The sequence below is a fragment of the Dermacentor albipictus genome, chromosome 2 (genome assembly GCF_038994185.2).
Source record: "Dermacentor albipictus isolate Rhodes 1998 colony chromosome 2, USDA_Dalb.pri_finalv2, whole genome shotgun sequence".
NCBI lineage: Eukaryota > Metazoa > Arthropoda > Arachnida > Ixodida > Ixodidae > Dermacentor > Dermacentor albipictus.
Genome location: NC_091822.1, coordinates 98,981,257 through 99,001,824, shown reverse-complemented (window position 1 = coordinate 99,001,824; position 20,568 = coordinate 98,981,257). Strand labels below are relative to the sequence as shown.

Below are 20,568 nucleotides of genomic sequence, written 5' to 3'. Positions count from 1 at the left end.
CAACTGGAATAAAGTTTCGTGTTATTTAGGCACCTTGCTCTATTTGCGAATGAATTTTGGACAACAGTAAATAAATGTGCTGACATCTTTCTGTGAATATGGACTTCAAGCAGGAGGCATTCCTGTTAGCATAACTTCCACGTTGGCATCATTTCATCGACTGCAGTCACTTTGTTACATAAACATTTTAAAACGAGCTTGGAAAGAAACCTACACTACCAAATGCGCGCACTATTTTCTTAATGCAAAATAAAATGTATATGTGCGGAAATCACATTGACAAGGAGATTAACAACCAGATTTCGCAGGTAACTTACCAAGTTAATCTTACCAATCTTACCAAGTTAGTGGAAAACTGGCTTCGAAGGTTGGTGGGCACTGACTAGCTAACACAATCCTCTGCTCAAAATTTTTCCGCCATCTTCCTTCTTCATTTTCGACTGCGCTTCACATAATTTGAAAACCGCTTTGAAACTCTAATAGACGACTGCTTATCCACCATATGCATCATATGGCCTTTCCCACTCGGTGTCTTCCTTATGATCTCAACTATACTTTCGGCTACCCCCATTCTTTCTTTAGTCCACACCGCTTTCTTTTTTTCCTTATTTTTAGCGTTATGTCTTACCTTTTCATCCCATTGTCCTTTGTATTTCTGCATCTTGCTTGCTATCACAAATACTTATTTATTTATTTACTTATTTATTTATTTGTACATATTGGAGCCCGATGGGGCTATTGCAGGAGTGGGTGTGAATGGCAGAGCAATGACAAATAATAAATAATACAGGCAATACGAACAATACAAATCAATACAAACAAAAAATATTCAATGGCCGGCAAGAATAAGTTCAAAGGAAGAGAACGAGTAGGGACCAGGCAAGGAATTCCAGTATTCGATTACACAGGGCAATAAACTGTATTGGAAAGTGTCCGTACGGGCAAAATAAGGTGCGGTGCTTAGGTGATGGTAACTTCTAGTATTAGATGGTTTTGCAGGAGTTAGGTAATTGTCTGAAGATATAGGGCAAGGGGAGTTACTAGAGCAATGCAAAGAGCTCATATACAGCCTACAACCTTATTCTGAGTGTTCTTGAACCCCGCATATGTATGCAAATAGATGAAAATTCAAGAATTATATTATATTGACGGAGTATGTATTGCCCTAATCCATTTTAGGCATTATAGAGAGGGTAAAATAAGTGCTTATACCACAGGCTATCATCTCACATGTAAAATACTCCAAATATATTAAAGTAAAAGGCAACTAAACGGCAAAGAACTAAAGCCTTTCTACTGAAAGCCTGACGCTTTCAGTGCAATGTCACCAGCCATAACTGCTACGTGTTACAAGGAGATGAATAGGACTGCTAGTTCAATTTATTTCGCTTCTATATGCTATCGTAAAAAAATATTTTAGAAAATGAAAATATATGACTTTCCTGAAAATTGCTCAACTTGATTATTATGTTTCTGGAGGTGATATGTATTGCCCTTTTCTTGAGGCGAACACTTATTTCGGTTACGTGCGTACTGTAATAGTGCACAATTTACAACATTATGTTAAAAGGCAGTGAAATGCGGAGTGGTCAAAAGATTTCAAAGAGATGATTTTGAAGAGTCTTGTACATCTAATTTTTAAGGTCGCGTAACGAACATGCAGGCGTCTGTGTAATAAACATTTTGCGTTCGGCTGTTTCTGGTTCAGTAAGATGAGAGTAATAAGTCACTATGTGTAATGAAACCTATGTTGTTGTTTTTTTTACTTTCCCCCGTGATATAAGGTATTTGAAGAATTCTGAAACGCTGGCAGGTCGTTGGTGTATAGTGAAAAATCGACCCGTGTGTTTAAAAAAAACAACTGCAGTGCTGAATAGATCGAGAGCTGATTTATAGGCAAATGCCCATTTCTTCCCGCGCATCAGGGCCACACCTTCCGGGTGTCAGCGCAGCAATTATGGGATAGGTAGTAGTTTAGCACTACTTTCACAGCGCGGAAAAATGCATATATCTGTGTCGTTGCTTTGCACCTATATCAGCCTATTTCTGCTTCTGGTACATGAAAAAATCTTTATCTAGCCACCATTTATGCTTCTAAGGTATATTTGTTTCGTTCTTTCCAAGATAGCTTCAAGCATTGCCTTATGATGATGCTAATTGCATCGCATGCGGCAGTGTGACCTAACTAATAGGCACTCGTGTTGTCAACGTTACTCGAGCTTTGGTTGCCTCTCACCACTGGCCCAACACTGCGGCCAATAAGCAATGCCAGGGCAAAACATCATAAAAGTATAATTTTTTTTTGCCAGTGGCCACGTAACTCCTTTTTACACTGCAGGCGAGGGTTTGAGGTAGAGAGGCGCAGCGTTTAAGATACGTGCATTGTTATCTGCAGCTTGGAAATACTTTTAAATACACAGCGCGCTACGGGTGTGTTACGCTGAATCATGCATAGTCCCCTAAACGCACTGTTCCTTGTACTCACGTGTTCTTCATTTTCGGTGCCTCCGCTCCTTTGCTTTTGTACAGAGAGAAGCAACCAATGACAACTCATCCTAATAAATACTGCGACCCTCATATTGCCCTTGCCCTCGCAAAGGTGGTGGTGCCATAGTCACCTAGTCAGCTTCGTATGACAAGTGGCTCGATACGATGCTAATCGTGTTCATGATGATTCACTGGCACCTAGCCATCTTGATTTAATCAGGCTTTTTTCTGGCAATTTTGTATAAATCTCCTCTCATCTTTTCCTCAGACCTTCTTTATCTGCCTTTTACCGCTACCGGTGTATCTAATACATGGCATTCTATCTGGTGTTATCATATGCAACTGCAGTGCAAAATGTGCACGCAATGGCGCTACGCGGCGCGCATGTCACGTCGGGTGTAAAGCCTCTCCAGTCTAGAAAATTGCGACACTTCCCTCCTCGGGCGTACTTTCCTCCTCAGTTCTCTATGGATGTCACTCTCCCACGGGGCTGGCCCGTTGCGCACGGCATGCTATTCGGGCCAGCGCCCGCCGGGCGTGGTGGAAGAATGAATGCCTGAGACTGTTGTTTCCCTTGTTTGGAGCGTTAGTGAGAAATTGAGGGCATTATGACACTGATACCACCGTGGTGAACCTCCGAAAGGCCGTGCTGGCGAATTTTTCGAAAATAGGCTCCGAGATTAAGTAGCATAAGTGCTCTGAAAATGGCTTTCGTTCAGCGGCTTGCTTTACATGAACACTCCGCTTTCGCCATCTATGACTCGGATGAGTACAGTACATCATCATCACCATCATCATCGTCATCATCATCATCAGCAGCAGCAGCCTGGTTACGCCCACTGCAGGGCAAAGGCCTCTCCCATACTTCTCCAACAACACCGGTCATGTACTAATTGTGGCCATGCCGTCCCTGCAAACTTGTTAATCTCATCCGCCCACCTAACTTTCTGCCGCCCCCTGCTACGCTTTCCTTCCCTTGGAATCCAGTCCGTAACACTTAATGACCATCTGTCATCTTCCCTCCTTATTACAGCTCCTGCCCATGCCCATTTCATTTTCTTGATTTCAACTAAGATGTCATTAACTCGCGTTTGTTCCCTCATCCAATCTGCTGTTTTCTTATCCCTTAAAGGAGTACTGACACAAAAAAAATCCATGTGGGTTTTTCTCCTTTAATAAGTAGTTAATGACCCAGTAATCACGGCACGAGACCTCATTTACTTCAGAGCGCGACAGGTAATTATCTGCAGTCTTTTTTGTAGCGACCAGTCCAAGTTTCGGTTTCAGAGAGCAACGAAACGGTCCACCGGGAGTGAAAACAAAGTGGTCACGTGTTCGCAAAAAGCCATGACGTATGCTCTGCCGCGCAGCCAGCGTGCGGCGCGCCGGCACGCGAGCTTCGTGTTGCTAGTCGTCTGCTACGCCTGCACGTGGTTTGCCATGTCCTCGCCATCATCGTCGTCCTCGTTTTTGTCGTCCAGCGGCGACGATTTCCTGCATGTGGGAGTCGCCGCCGTATTAGAAGAGGCCAATCACTTTTAATTTGACCCACTGGAGAGCAGCGACTCGGATATTGCGGCCGGCGACTGCGAGCACGTGTAAAGAGCACGTGTAAAGCCGCATGGCAGCCAACGAAAATTAGCCACAACGTAGCCACATGACGTAGCGTTTTCCTGGCTATTTACAGACCCGGGTGATGTCAGTGTCGCGAGGTGCTCTGTTTTACGGTTGGCTGCGCGCACGCACTTTAAAATTGATTTTAAATATGTTCTAAGCGATATTCGCCGCTGATATTTTACACACGATGTCTGTGTGACCCACTAAATCGATCTCACAAGTTATCTCGAATTCAAATTTTTGTGTCAGTACTCCTTTAACGTTACACCTATTATTGTTCTTTCCATAGCACGTTCCGTCACCCTCAATTTGAGTAGAACCCTTTTCGTAAGCCTCCAGGTTTCTGCCCTGTAGGTGCGTACTGATAAGACACAGCTGTTATACACTTTTCTCTTGAGGGATAATGACAACCTGCTGCTCATGATCTGGGAATGCCTGCCAAACGCACTCCAGCCCATTCTTATACTTCTGATTATTTCCGTCTCATGATCCGGATCCGCCGTCACTACCTGCCCTAACTAGATGTATTCCCTTACCACTTCCAGTGCCTCGCTACCTATTGTAAATTGCTGTTCTCTTCCGAGACTGTTAAACATTTCTTTAGTTTTCTGCAGATTAATTTTTAGACCCACTCTTCTGCTTTGCCTCTCCAGGTCAGTGAGCATTCATTGCAATTGGTCTCCTGAGTTACTAAGCAAGGCAAAATCATCAGTAAATCGCAAGTTACCAAGATATTCTCCATTAAATTTTATCCCCAATTCTTCCCAATCCACGTTTCTGAACACCTCCTGTAAACACGCTGTGAATAGCATTGGAGAGATCGTATGTCCCTGCCTGACGCCTTTCTTTATTGGGATTTCGTTGCTTTCTTTATGGAGGACTACGGTGGCTGTGGAGCCGCTATATATATCTTTCAGTATTTTTACGTACGGCTCGTCTACGCTCTGTTTCCGCAATGCCTCCATGACTGCTGAGGTTTCGACAGAATCAAACGCTCTCTCGTAATCAATGAAACCTACATATAAGGGTTGGTTATATTCCGCACATTTCTCTATCACCTGATTGATAGTGTGAATATGATCTATTGTTGAGTAGCCTTTACGGAATCCTGCCTGGTCCTTTGCATGACAGAAGTCTAAGGTGCTCCTGATTCTATTTGCGATTACCTTAGTGAATAGTTTGTAGGCAACGGACAGTAAGCTGATCGGTCTATAATTTTTCAATTCTTCGGCGTCCCCTTTCTTATGGATTAGGATTATGTTAGCGTTCTTCCAAGATTCCTGTACGCTCGAGGTCATGAGGCATTGCATATACAGGGTGGCCAGTTTCTCTAGAACAATCTGCCCACCATCCTTCATTAAATCTGCTGTTATCTGATCCTCCCCAGCTGCCTTCCCACTTTGCATATCTCCCAAGGCTTTCTTTACTTATTCCGGCGTTACCTGTGGGATTTTGAATTCCTGTAGACTATTTTCTCTTCTATTATCGTCGTGGATGCCACTGGTACTGTATAAATCTCTATAGAACTCCTCAGCCACTTGAACTATCTCATCCATATTAGTAATGAAATTACCGGCTTTGTCTCTTAACGCATACATCTGATTCTTGCCGATTCCTAGTTTGTTCTTCACTGTTTTTAGGCTTCCTCCGTTCCTGAGAGCATGTTCAATTCTATCCATATTATACTTGCTTATGTCAGCTGTCTTACGCTTGTTGATTAACTTCGAACGTGCTACCAGTTCTATTCTAGCTATAGCGTTAGAGGCTTTCATACATTGGCGTTTCTTGATCAGATCTTTCGTCTCCTGCGATAGTTTACTGGTATCCTGCCTAACGAAGTTGCCACCGACTTCCATTGCACACTCCATAATGATGCGCACAAGATTGTCGTTAATTGCTTCAACACTAAGGTCCTCTTCCCTGAGTTAAAGCCGAATACCTGTTCTGTAGCTTGATCTGGAATTCTTCTATTTTCCCTCTTACCGCTAACTCATTGATCGGCTTCTTATGTACCAGTTTCTTGCGTTCCCTCCTCACGTCTAGGCTAATTCGAGTTCTTACCATCCTGTGGTCACTGCAGCGCACCTTGCCGAGCACGTCCACATCTTGTATGATGCCAGGGTAAGCGCAGAGTATGAGGTCTATTTCATTTCTAGTCTCGCAGTTCGGGCTCCTCCACGTCCACTTTCGGCTGTCCCGCTTGCGGAAGAAGGTATTCATTATCCGCATATTATTCTGTTCCGCAAACTCTACTAGTAACTCTCCCCTGCTATTCCTAGTGCCTATGCCACACTTTGCACCCTCTGCTGCGTCGCAGGTCTGACCGCCGCCGTGATCAGTTGATTCGCAGCTGCTAGGGTCTAAGGGCCGGGGTTCGATTGTTGTGTTCATATAGGAGGTTGTGGCCAAGTACTGCACCAGGGTGGCCAATCCTGCTCTAGTGAGGGAGTGCTTTACCGGTTCTTGTCACCGGGATCAGGCCACACTCCAGGCCTGTTTATGCAATTTTATCAACACGCGGATTTCTTTATTTTTAATCTGGTGGAAAATTGCCGGCACCGGGATTCGAACCATGGACCTCTTGCACGCGAGGCGGGTGTTCTACCTCTACGCCACCGCTGCAGAACACAGAAAATTTAAGCAGTGCGGGCAATTCATGGGCTAATTTTGAATGCGTGGCTTAAAAAAAACACTTAACAAAAATAAGCAATGATATACATGATAGTTTTTTTTTAGTTTTAGTGTATATATTTTAATATACTCCAGTGATCCGCTGTGTAACCTCATAGTATGGTTCATGTCTTGCACAGGCACAGCTAAAAAAATACTGGTATAAAAATTCGCGGGCGGGAAGCAGTGGCGCGGAGAAAGAAAAAAAAACAGGACAATGACGTGGTCGAAGGAGTGGCGACAAAGATCAAAGGGTGGCACTACTGTTCAGAATAGGGAGGTTTTCATCGATTCTTCCGTCGAGCGCTAAGACGCGTTTGTACGGCATTTTGGCGCCGCATACTAGCAAGCGCTGGCGTGGCTCAGTGGTAGAGTAGCTCACTCCCACGCAAGCGGGCCCTGGTTCGATGCCGGCGGGAACTGGGCATTTCTTTCTCAATCTTGGCGGCAGCTGCTACGGACACCGGACACCGGCGGGGGACACAATCACCAACCGAAACGGCTGTTGGAATGAGCCCATAACAGCTTGCGCTGTAAATGTTTACGACGAATGACAGAGGGCTGGGATAGGTCAAAAATATATTTGATGCATGTTTAGTGGTTACAGACACGCTAAAGGAAGTACTAGGTTCAACCAACTTGAAAGATTAGGCTTTATGTAATAATGTGCCCTTCCTTCGTAGCAGGAACAGAGCTTGTGTCGGCGAGAAAATGTTGAAAGTGGAAATCTGCGTACGGCCACCTTTTGTGGACTACGGTACCTCTATATTACATCAGCATTGGCCGATTCTCATAGAGCGATGTTACTTGGGACTCGTCCGTTATGGAAAGAGTCGCTCAAATTAAGGAGCAGCAGCGGTACTATCGGCGGCAGTATTCCACGCAACAAAATATATTGCCATACAGAAAACATGATATAATTCTAGACGGTTATCCTGGTGATCAATGAAGATGGCCTAATTTTCTTTATTGTTCCTTTATTGAGGAACAAAAAATGTTCAGAAAAGAAGACAAGACAGTTGTCCTGCTGTCTTTCTGTATTTGCTTTTCTTGGTATTTTAAGGTTTCCCCTAAAGCGCTGTAAATGCAACAAAGGTTTAAAAAATGAGGCAATCACTATTTCTAGGTGGTGTCATACTTAAGCCATCACTGCACAGTACTTCACGAATGGCGATAGTGATGGCCACATCAGTAATTTCCGCATTTTCATCACATAATCGCATAATTTTCCATAATCTGTAAAATCTTCACTTGCCTGGATACCTAAACCACGAATGACTAAAAGCAACTGGATCGCCTTTACGCTTGGCAAATATGTAAGTTCTTCTATCGTACTACTGTAAATTATGTCAGGAGTAGTGCGCCTTAAGTAATGAGAATGTTTTTCTCATGACGCTCTGAATTGCGCCCCACTTTTTGAGTCGTTGAACTCTTTTTTTTTTTTCACAGCAGACCCAGGGGCACTGTAACGTAAACCTATTCCAAACTTTTGGATTCCAATGATGCAATCAGCCCTCCGCGATTGGTGAAAAATATTTTTGGACCACCCCCACTTCACCTATCTGTCACGCGACGTCACGAAAACCGTGATAGCTCCCCATCTGATATGACATGTACACACTGATTATTCATGATTGGGCTGAACAAAAGAAAAATCGTTATTTCTGATTCGACTGTCTTTACGCCATTAGCCTTCGGCTATTGGTCAAAAGCTTTCGGGCTGCACCTACTTCACCTGCCTGTCACGCGACGTCACAAAAGCACAAAAACTCACCGCGTCAAAGTGACGTGTACGCAATAAAGATGCATTAATATGCCGAACAAAACTGAATTTTCTTCTGAATAGCCGCAGGCTGCCCCGTTCCAAAAGAAATAATAAATGACTGCCGCCGATCGCTTAGGCACTGGCTACTCACACCTGCCGGAGAGCAGGGGTTTATTTGAATCTAATAAAGCTTTTTTGCGTGGCCTTGTAATGTTTTCCAACACTTTCGGCACGTTTACGACCTTGTTCTGCCAACTATTCTTTGCTAAGGATCCGTTTTAGTGTAATCTTTAAGCTTCCATTGGATGGCGCCGCGATTGTCAACGAACCACCGTAAGCTAAGCAAGGGAAAGCGGACAAATCGCAGACGCCGGCAGCACCTTCTTCATCCGGTTATCGAACTTCAGTGCAGTGGCTTGGACCCATGCAATCCCTCTCCACTTGAGCGTGCTCCTCACCTCTTGTGAGCCAATTAGATAAGGCAAGCTGCTCAGTGTAGACAATGTTATTCGTTTTGCAAGTAAAGAAAAGTGACCTCCTATGAACGAGGAGAGCGTTTGATCGGTCTGTCGAGACAACCCTATGGGTGACCGCCTGCTGCTTGCGTCGGCGGTTACGCAAATTTGGCGTCAGGAGATTGGAATAAAAACATATTAGAATAATTTTGCGTTATAGGGACCCAGTTTTTTTTTCTTGATTACACCCACAGACTCTCGTTGCAACAAAACTATTCACCCGCGTCGAAGCATTATAAGCCCCGACCAAACCTACCCCGGCGACGGCTGCGTATGGTGCGGCCGCGCCGGCCGTATATTGAAAATGATCTGCGAATCGGCAAGAGTGCGGCGCGTGCTGAGAGCTTCGTGGGTGCTGTGTTCTCGCCGCGTCGTTGGTGTTGAAGTAACGGGCAGCTCGAAAGGGGTGAATTCGCTCGCTGCTCCGGCGCTATCTTGAAAGCCTTCGTCTTACGGGGCGGACGGAAGGACGGTTTTACTCATTGGGTAAGCATAGCAATGCTTACGCATTTAAAATAACATCATCGCCTACCTGGCTTGTCTAAGTCTGCCCGCTTTAGTGGGAACGCGAAGCCATACCTAACCTATTCAACTCTTGACTGGAAGTGAATGGTGCTGCGGACTTTCGCTAACGCTTGCATCTTACTTCTGCAGCAAAGTTCCGGGCATTATCTCAAAGCAAAATTAAGGACGGCAGGGCAACCTGCTGTGATAGCAAAATTATAAGACAGTGCCGGGGACGCAGGCAAAGAAAAGTAAAAGACAGGACGGTGTCAAATTCAATATGATTGTATAAGCCAACCGTCGATATCTCTACCACGTGAACTCGAATATTATCGCGCCTCCTAACCTGGTTGTGCATGGGACCGCATGAGTGGGGACAAGACTAACGAGAATTCATGTATAAATTCCTGTTTGTATTCCCCCCACTCATGCCTTTTTCATTTCAATTTTTTATGCTATGCTGTCTCTCATCTGTTCACCACGTGGCATTTTTCAATGTTTATATTCCACGTTTCTTGAATAAATTGCAGTTGAGAGGAAGCACACCCTCCTATTGCTGCTTTTTTTGCTCTCTGTGCCCGTCCTGGACGCTGTTTTTGTTATCTCAACGGTTTTCGTGAGAACTCTTGGGTTTAGAGACACCCCGAGATGCCTCAGCTGACAGACAATTTGGTACTATTAGGCGACTATCACAGACCCTCCGCATTATCTGTGCCTTGCCTCTGTTAGTTTGATGCACGCCAAATAAATTAACAAAGCTTTTTTTTTATTCTGCTTGTGGGATGCTTCGGTCCGTCTCTAAGGGAGCACGAAAGTTCAGACATGGTGTTTCATGCAATGAGGATGCTTCGCGAATTCTCAAAGCTTGCCGCATGCTTTTGCGCGGCTCGCACCAGAAGTACGCCATGCATCTTCGCGTGAGGACGAATCTGATACGATTATTTTGACAATGAGTTTGTGGAACAAACCGCGTTGCTTAAAGCTACTTGGCCGTTCCTTCTCGGGATTGGTGACTGGGACAGCGATACGACGCGTGTGCCAAGCTCAAACATTATAGTGATTACATCTATTGATTTTCGCAGGAGAAACAAAAGGTATAACACTGCTTTGTTATCAAGATCATGCAAATATGCAGGTGACTTATATGGACACTTTCATGAAGCAGTGCTCTAATGTTTGTAAAATTGATATGTTTGTGTCTCTATGAGAGTGCAGCTTAATCGGGGCGTTCAGTCGCTTGCTCAAACATGTCATTCGTAATCTGGAGGGCAGGAGTGAGAGGCTCAAATAGCCTAAAGCCGCTGTTGGGCAGCGTACGACTATTCTGTGCAATAATGTGGAGCATGAAATTGTAGATCCAGTGAATTATTCAAGTAACATTTTTTTTTCTTTTTTTCCTTCAGATGTACAGGAACGTCTTGAATCACGCGAAGTGGGATGTCACCAAACAGGCCAGAGTATCCTTGATCCCGTTCTTCACTGAAGGACAGTACTTCTTCATCCAAGCGGCACAGGTAGGTAACTGGGCAGTGCGAAATGCTCTGGCCAGTGCCTCGTCATTCCACAAGCTTTTTTTGCCCAACCGATTTCGTCCACTCTGAACACGCATAAAGTACAAATTTGTACTTATTTGGAAACCTCTGATCCAATTAAAACAATAACTACTTTTGTGTTCTAGTAACTCATTGACTCAGCAGCTTCAGTCAGAGCCTGGAGTACGTTTTATGTAGAAATGACGAAACGCGAGAAATATAGCGTTCATTCAGATGGAAAGTTGACACCGCACAGGAATGAACCCCAGGAAACCAGGCATGGCTGTTCTGTGAACTGAAGCCGAATCAGCCCGTTTGAATAATTTTATCGACAACGAATATTTATTTTACTTGTCGACGAGTGAGCATTTAAAGCAGAATGGTTTCAAAAATAACACGTGGTCCTGATGATCATGAACATACGCAGGTCTTTCAGACACAACGTGACTAGATTTGGCCACTTATGACGCTTTAAAACAAGTTATAACGCCATCTTTGACCTGCATGTGGACAAAATATCATCTAGTTAGCCTACACAGCACGAAAAAAATTTGGAAGGTGATTTACGCTCTGGTTGATATAAATCAAGGTGAATGTCTCCCTGAGTTGGTTGAGAGTTAGAATGGGGTATATGAAACGTATAATTTATTTAGAGCCGCGCTGAAGCGACCACGCTAGATCGACGACCACATGAGCTTGAATCGGCTTTCAATTTCCTCTTCCGGTACGTCGAACGCAATCCTTTGGGGACCCTGTGATTCAGTCAGCGATTCCTTCGTTCACGAAATCGCAATTCAAAAGCGAGCGAGCGAGCGCCTGTCTTCGGCCACGTCGCACCCGTTATGTACTGGAATTTCTCCCGTGCTCTGCAGATCCTCTCCAGGTGCGCGAAGGAGGAGCCGTGGAGCGCGGCACTCGATTGCCTCATTCGTAGAGGGAGGGGAGCAAAAATGTTGTCAGAGACTGCACTATCGCGACCGCTGGGTACTTCCTTCAGGATCGGCCCAAGTTTTATTGCGATAGCAATCTTATACGGACACTGCAGCTGAGTTTTAGCCGTCGCCGTAATGTTGTATATGACTGTACAAGTATGCCACATGTTTACCTATGCTATAGATGCGAGATAGATGCTTTACCATTTAGCTGAGGTGATGTATATCTTCTTGACTAAATGACTTTAATTTTTTTGTACTACTACAGTGTGCAAGCAATGGTCGCGAAAACTTTCATTCACACTGTGTCTTTCATTCTGAATCTTCTCACTGTTAAAAGGCGATGAAACCTTATAAGTGCCCACTATTTCAAAAGTGTGTAATTTAACTGGCGCCGTTCTTTACGGGCCGCGCTGCACCGCGCGTGCTATGCTATTACAAGCCCTACATGGCGCGTTGATGGCGTTACGGATGTCAGAAGTTTTCGGCACCGCCATCTGTGTCATAGCCGCGCACGCTTAGAACACCGTGCGAAAAGTTCACCCCCAACGCTAGACCTTGCTATTACAGTCAAAGAGCGAAACGGTGAATTTTTTAGGCAGCATTGTTCCGCGATCAGCCCACGCAAGAGGCTATAGGTTGGATACAGACATATCCCATGCAGAAAAGTGGCGGTGACTCGCAAAGAAAGACATTTCCTTAAAAAAGAAAACAAAAGACACAGCTAATCAGCGTTTACGTGTCATCGTTTGCAATCAGCGCTACGAGCGCTCGATGCCTGCTCGAAGCCCGCTCGATGCTCGACGTCGATGCTTGTAATGATTCTGTGCCACGCCCAGTGCGGTTTGTTCTTCAAATCCGCTGCAATGTTGCGCTCTATTGCACCAGGACTGTTTAGCGTCTCTCGTTGATGCGCCGCTCATAGCACCACTCACATTCCAAGACTGCCTTCAGTGATGCGCGCAAGCCTGAAAACCTACCTTAACCAAGCAACATGTTCCTGGTTTCAAAACATGTATTCGTGATTTAGTCGTAGTTGCTGTTGTCATTGTTGTTTGCCCAATGTTATCTGCCTTTATTGTTTCCAGCCCTTAAGATCCATGCCGTGTGGACATAGTGCAAACAACTGATTGTACGTAAAAAATGCTATGCATTTGCAAAATGCATAGCAACGAAAACAGCCAGTGGTGCTTCAGCGCTTGATGGCAGGCGGGTTTCACATCAGTATAGCGCTCACGTGGTGCGCCACCTCACGCGGCCCCTCTGCCTGCGATTGTAACGCATTGTGCACCCGGGAGAGTACAGGTACTCGCATAGCTGGCCGTATGCTAAATGTTTGCTCTTAGCCTATTCTTTTCTAGAGCCTCGAAAAAAGGCTTGCAAGTGAGGCAGTGCCGTTTGCTTCACGTTTATTCACAACGCGGGCAAATTCGTACGTACGTGTTGGCTGTTCCTGCGCATACTTACAATGGCAGGCGACTACCACTGAGACAGCGCTAACCACAAGAACATGGACAAAATCTTTGAGACAGCGTTTTATTCCAACCAATCTGTACCTGCGTCGTGTGATGAAGAGGCAAAATAATAACGAGAACCAAAAACAACCAGAACGCGCCAGCCTGTGTGGAATGGTTGTCTGCCATGACTCTGCTATTTCTATTCGCCCATATGAATGCCATGTAAAGGGCATTTAACATTGTACAATTTGGAGATCATGCCATCGTTACATTTTTTTGCAGTCCCGGTGCGAGCACATGGATACTGACCCGAAGATCGCATACTTGAGAGCGCGGGGTGGAGCGACTGCAGCCGATAAGTACGGACATATACAGCGCGCCAATTTTGCTTTAAAATGCCGCGAATAGAGAATAGCAACTAGAAGATAATCCAAATGCTAGAAAGGATCGCAAACATAAGCGAGACTCCGTATGACCCCCAATATATATATATATATATATATATATATATATATATATATATATATATATATATATATATGTTGTGACGCTCTTACGTGCATAGTGGGTTCACGCCTCAACAAACAGTATGCGGGGGCACCGAAGAGTTGTACACGAAGAAGGCGACGGGTGGCTGTCTATTTAAAATCTACAGGTGCTCCGCTGATCAAGGCCATCGCATCTAAGGCTACCCGGCTTCAAGGTAACGCCTTTTTGGGGCGTAACAGACACAACGTACCACGAAGTCGCAACATCTAGAACTTCGCCGGAGCCGTCGTCTTGCCGGTCTCTTCCCAACGACTTTCCCTGTGGCTCAGGACGTAGGTGGACAAATGCCAGCTCTAGTTTCACCTGCTCAAAGGTCAGCGCCAGTTGGACCTTTGCGGCGCTACATGGAACGACGCTCGCTCGCGGGAAAAGTGGGCGAAGACGTCAACGAGTGGCTGACGCACTACGCAAGGGTGAGCTGCTACAACCGTTGGGATTCTGTCACTCAGTTTGAGTATGTCGCACTCTTTCTGAGTGAGACAGCGCTGATGTGGTATAAAAATCACGAAGACTCCCTAACAACGGGGTAGCGCTTCGTTGAGGACATTAAGAAGTGTTTTGGTGACTCCTACGCCACACAGAAACGCGCCGAGAGCACACTAGCTCAAAGAGCTCAAGCTCCTGGAGAAACATGCACTATAAACATAGAGGAAATCCTCAAGCTGTGCAAAATCGTAAATTCGCAGATGTCTGCGGAAGACCGAGTCGGACATCTCCTCAAAGGAATTGCAGAAGATGTATACAATTTCCTCATAAGCCGGGAATACGTTGATTCCGTCTCAGATGTCGTGCGTCATTGCCGAACGTTTGAGACGTTGAAAACACGTCACATTGTGCCAAAATTTGGACGCCTGGCGAATGTGGCAGCTGTCGCCAGCGTCCATGAGAGCCCGTCCGCCGATCTTTCGTCTACTATACGGCAGATCGTGCGTGAAGAACTGCTGCGGCACCAGGAACTTGCGCGCGACGTCATACGACAACCTGATGCTTATTACCCGCAACACATGGCGCCTGCCGCACCTTGCGCTTCCTGGCAACCGGCGTTATGTGTCATAGACGTCAACCACAGAGGAGCTCCATGGCCACGTGAGGGCACATTTACGCCCGAACACCGACCTGCAGAACACCCTCGCCCCAGCAGGTTTGCACGGAGACCGACCGTTCCTCCTGTGCAGCAGGCTTAGCCAATTTGCTCTGCTACACGACCCCCCACGGCTGAGCGCTTCGAAGGGCAGTTCATCGATCGTCGTTTGCCTCTGTGTTATAGCTGTGGCGACTTGGGTCACATTGCCAGGTACTGCGATCGCCGCCAACCACCGAGGTTCGACCGATCGACGATGTCTAGGCGGTACCGCGCTCCTCTGGGCGAAACATATTCGCCCTCGCACACATATTTAGGAAGCTTGCCTCACGAGCACCCGGGACCGCTGCAGAACCGTTCTCCAGCATCCGATCGCAGCTTGGCACCACCACTCGCTCCTCGTGTAAGCCGATCGCCCTCTTCGCAGCGTCGATACCCGTCGCCACCTCTGCAAAACTAGCCAGAGCGGCCGTTGGAGTTGAGGTCGCTGGACAATATTCGATGTCGACAGAGATACCTCCAACCATTTGTTTGTTTCAGAATAAGGTGTCTGTATTGATTGACGGGGCTTCATCCATGGCCTTAGTGGACACGGGAGCAACCGTTTCAGTGATGAGTCTTGCGTTCTAAAGACGAAAATTGATGTTTCGCTGGGACCGCGCCGATACGTTTCGCGAAGTGACTGGGGTGTTGTTGTATCCTGGGGGTGTGTATAATGTAGACGTTACCCTGGGGGGTCAAATATTTAACGCGGAGTTCGCTGTTCTACCTCATTCTACGCATGACGTAATCCTGGGGCTTGATTTTTTTAAACTGTGCGGTGCCACCGTCGACTGCATACAGGTGAAATTAGTGTAGGTACGAGCTTTTCTGTTGCGTTTATGGAAGGCCCACGGTGTCGTGAAAGTGTGCTTTGTGTATCCCGGGATGCAGTTGTGCCTCCGTTATCCGCAACGTGTGTTTCAGTCGCCTGTTTCCCTACCACCGACGGAGCGTTTGACGCTACCGTGGAGCCCGTTCATCTGAGTTGCATCAAGAGGAATGCACTGATACCGTATCGCACGCTGTCAGTTGTTTAGGGACGCACTAACTTATGGGCCGTAAACTGTTCGAGTGAACCTGCAATACTTGCACAGGGTCTGAAACTTACCGCCTACCATGAAGATCAAGTGCTACCGCTCGCCATTCTTATAGAGGCCCTTGATTCTGCGGATGAGCGCCATTTCGTTAATGCCTGCCCTGCGGCGCACTCCTCATTTCTGAGTATGGTAAACAAGTCACTCAGCACTAAGCGGCGTCACGAAGTGGCGAATATTCTGCTAAAACATGCCCGACTGTTTGACTTTTTCCAGCAAGAGGGGCCATCATTGTTTCCTCCTTCTTGTATACACCATCGCATAGATATGGGATCTGCCCAACCGTTGCGACAGAAACCATACAGAGTCTCACCATTGGAACGCAAGGTGATCAATGACCAAGTCCACGAAATTCTAAATAAGAATGTAATCCAAGAATCCTGTAGTCCGTGGGCAGCGCCAGTGATTCTGGTTAGAAAGAAAGATGGTACATGGCAATATTGTGTTGTACCGCCACCTCAAAACCATCACTTAAAAGGACGTGTATCCTCTTCCGCGTATTGATGATGCTATCGACTGCCTCTCATGAGCGTCTTACTTTTCGTCTGTTGACTTGAGGTCGGGGTACTGGCAGATTCCTATGCACAAAGCAAACAAGGAGAAAACGGCATTTGCAACACCAGATTGACTTTTTGAATTTAATGTGATGCCGTTCGTGCTCTGTAATGCACCCGCAACTTTCGAGCGCTTCATGGACAACATCCTGCGTGGTTTGAAGTTGGAAGTACGCATGTGCTATCTAGACGATGTAGTGATTTTCGGGTGCACGTTCAGTGAGCACAACGCACGTCTCGATCTTGTGCTAGACTGCTTAGACAAAGCGGGTTTCGTGCTCAACTCGAAGAAGTGTCATTTTGGCGAGCGCCAAACACTCGTTCTGGGACACCTAGTGGATAAGGATTGTATACGACCTGACCCAGCGAAGACTGCTTCGGTGGAAGCCTTTAAGCAACCTCGCCATGTAAAAGAGCTACGCAGTTTCCTAGGGCATTGCTCGTATTTCCGCCGGTTTATTCGTGGATTTGCCAACATCGCGTATCCGCTGACATGCTCCTCCAGAAGGGCGTTCCCTTTGAATGGACTTCTGAATGGGAAGCTAGTGTTCATGAGCTGAAGTCTCGTCTGACGTCCCATCCTATTCTCCGACACTTCGACCATGCGGCTCCCACAGAAGTTCATACGGACGCTAGCGGTATTGCCATCGGCGCTGTCCTTATTCAACGCGTCGACACCAAAGAACACGTCGTCGCCTACGCGAGTTGCTCTTTAAGTGCGAGCGTAACTAAACCGTTACAGAGCAAGAAAGTCTTGCAGTTATTTTCGCAGTACAGCGCTTCCGGTCGTACCTGTACGGGCGCCCCTTCACTGTGGTGACAGACCATCATTCTCCCTGCTGGCTGGTTAATCTCCGCGATCCATCGGGCCGGCTTGCGCGTTGGACAGTTTGTTTACAGGAATATAACTTTACCGTTTCTTATACAAGCGGCCGCCGACACGCCGACGCTGACTGCCTCTCACACATGCCGCTTCTAACGACGGACTGCGACGGGTACAACTTCGACTGCTGTATCGCATCACTGGAGCCGGGATTTCCTCATATATATACCTTGAAGGCCGAGCAACAAAAAGACAGAGCTTAAGAACCACTGCTCATTACTGCAAGGCAATCAGCACCATCCACTCGTTTCTGCGTTCGTGATGGGGTTCTTTACAAAAAGAATTATTCTGCTACAGGCCCACGATATCTTCTAGTGGTCCCAGAGAGTCTCCGTGTCTCCGTCTTGCGCGCTTTGCATGACGATCCAACATTTGGTCATTTGGGTTCTGCGCGAACTCTCTACCGCCTTCAAGAAAGGTTCTACTGGCCTAAAATGCGCCAGACGACCGCCCAGTATGTGTCCAGCTGCAGCGAGTGTCAACGTTACAAGCGACCGACGAGTGCTCCTCCAGGTCAACTCCATCCAGTGCCACCCCCTAGCACTCCCTTTGAGCAAGTTGGCATCGACCTCCTCCTCGGTTCTTTGCCGCGTTCATCCGATGGGAATAGCTGGATTATCGTGTGTGCCGATCACTTGACACGCTACTGTGAGACAGCTGCAATACGATCGACTACTGCAACCGAAGTGTGTACTTTTCTGCTGCGTTTTGTTATTCTCCGACATGGACCTCCCAAAGTCATCATCAGTGATCGTGGGCAGCAGTTCACTGCAGACGTGGTCGAAGAGATGCTTCGTCTATGTGCTTCAAGGTTTCGACATTCCACCTCGTATCATCCCCAAACAAATGGCCTTACGGAACGCATGAACAGAACTCTTACTAACATGCTGTCCATGTATGTCGCGTCAGGTCATATGAACTGGGATAGCGTGCTACCTTTCATTACGTACGCATTTAACACCTCAAAGCATGAAGTTACGGGCTACAGTCCCTTCTTTCTTCTTTACGCTCGTCCACCTCCAGATAATAAAATTGTCGTGTGATGCACTGTACAACAAAATTCTTCACCGCAAAGCGCTATTCTTCATGTCATATTGTGAAGACGCTGTAGGACACACAAAATTAAGCGCTTGCACAATTCTTGGCATTTGGACCATTGCCCTTGAGGATGAGAGCTGAACATGTGCCATGGCTTTCGACGATCCCTCCGTTCAGAACCATTAGTGCAAGACATACACCCTTTTCCTTCAATTGCGTGTATTGCTTGCACTTATCCCTTCACTAGTTGTTGCTAGACTAGTAGGTTATACTAATTATTGTGGAATAGGGCGCGAAACAATGTTAAGTACAAGCCAGATCGGGACAGAGCGTCGCTTGCAAGTAAGTTTATTCATATTCGCTTATAGAAACACGGTGTCAAAGCGCACACTCCCATTTGAGCATCCCGATCACGTCGCAGGTGCAACTTTGCATGCATGCTTATCCAAACAATGCATGGTTATCCAAACATACTCAATAAAAGCTAAAGTTCACTTCTGCGCTGAGACAAAGACGTATCGCTGAAACAAATGTGCCGCTTCTTTATGATTCAATACGATGTCATGAACTCAAGTTCCAAGGTATCTCTGTTTCTGTCTTGTACGAGCATGTTCGAAAGACGTGACTCACACTTTCAGGATACAGAGTACATAGGTAAGTGTGGAGCAATCTCATTCTTGAGACAAAGGTCAGGCTTCTTTGCCTGTTCATCAACGCAGCGACCTGTTTGACCAATACATACCCTACCGCCAGTGAGCGGTGTCAAGAGAACATTGCATATATTTTAGGTGTTGGCCACTTTTTTGGTAGTGACGCGCCATTTTTTCAGCTTGTCTTTGATTCTTTAAAGAAGAGATTCACGCTACTGGCAAGTGGGTGGCCGTATCCGTGGGACCTGTTGAATAAAACATACTTCAAATTGTCAAAACATGGTTTGACCAGTGTCGCCTCGAGGCCACACGTTAGCCAAGTTTAGTTTTGTCCGAATCAAATGGCGAAAGCTATTCGCGTGAGCATGGACAGCACACACACACACATAGCCGATACAACGCCCAGAGAAGGTGAGGCTCGAGTCTAAATACTGAGCTTTTTAACGACGATAACTTGTAGTCTATCTAACATCTGCCGAGTCTTTGTAGGATGCGCATACCCGGCGGAAGCAAAGATGCTTCGGCATCACTTGATGTAAGGCAAATGCGACCGAGCGCGAAAAGAGGCAGTGCCGTCTTCTCCCTCGTCTTGCCTACCCCATTTGCGCAATACATCGCCTAATGGAATATCAACTATATATCACCGAAAGGTAACCTGACAATTGTATCAGTGATATATACATTATTGACTCTGTGCAGCACTGAACATGATTTTTATGGCTTAATAAAATACCTATATCTTCACTATTTCACCTCTTTAGTATTTAGTGGGCAAATCCGTTTGCCCAAGGAGACACCTTATCTATAAATTATAAAGTGAACTTCCTTCTCTGTTTCAAATGTGATTACTTATGTGTTGACGGTCTTCCTTCGTTCGGCTACATCATAACGCGGATTTGTTGGTTTATTGTCCGAAAGATAAGCTTGCTTTGCAGGGCAGTTCATACGCAGTAATATATATATATATATATATATATATATATGTGCTTTCACTAATGAGCGGTCCCGTGACGGAAAACGAAACCGCGAAGAATGCGACGAGAGGCTGTCGGGAAACCGGCATGGACTACCAAAGCACCTCGTTATTGTGCGACAGATAAACTTGCAGGTTCATTGAGAGGAAAGACAGACGGAACTATAAAACAGCCGCAACCTATACCCCCTGCCCCTCCCCGCTCCTTCGCGCTTTCGTTTCACC

The 20,568-nt window shown here is 46.2% G+C and overlaps 1 protein-coding gene across 1 annotated transcript in view; it reads left to right on the top strand.

The window, feature by feature from the left end:
* Window positions 1-20,568, top strand: part of LOC135915905 (uncharacterized) — a 185,504-nt gene that overhangs the window by 162,877 nt on the left and 2,059 nt on the right. The window contains exons 21-22 of the mRNA XM_065449095.1: window positions 10,962-11,072; window positions 13,762-13,838. Coding sequence (XP_065305167.1) covers window positions 10,962-11,072; window positions 13,762-13,838 — 188 coding nt within the window. The remainder of the gene's footprint in view (window positions 1-10,961; window positions 11,073-13,761; window positions 13,839-20,568) is intronic.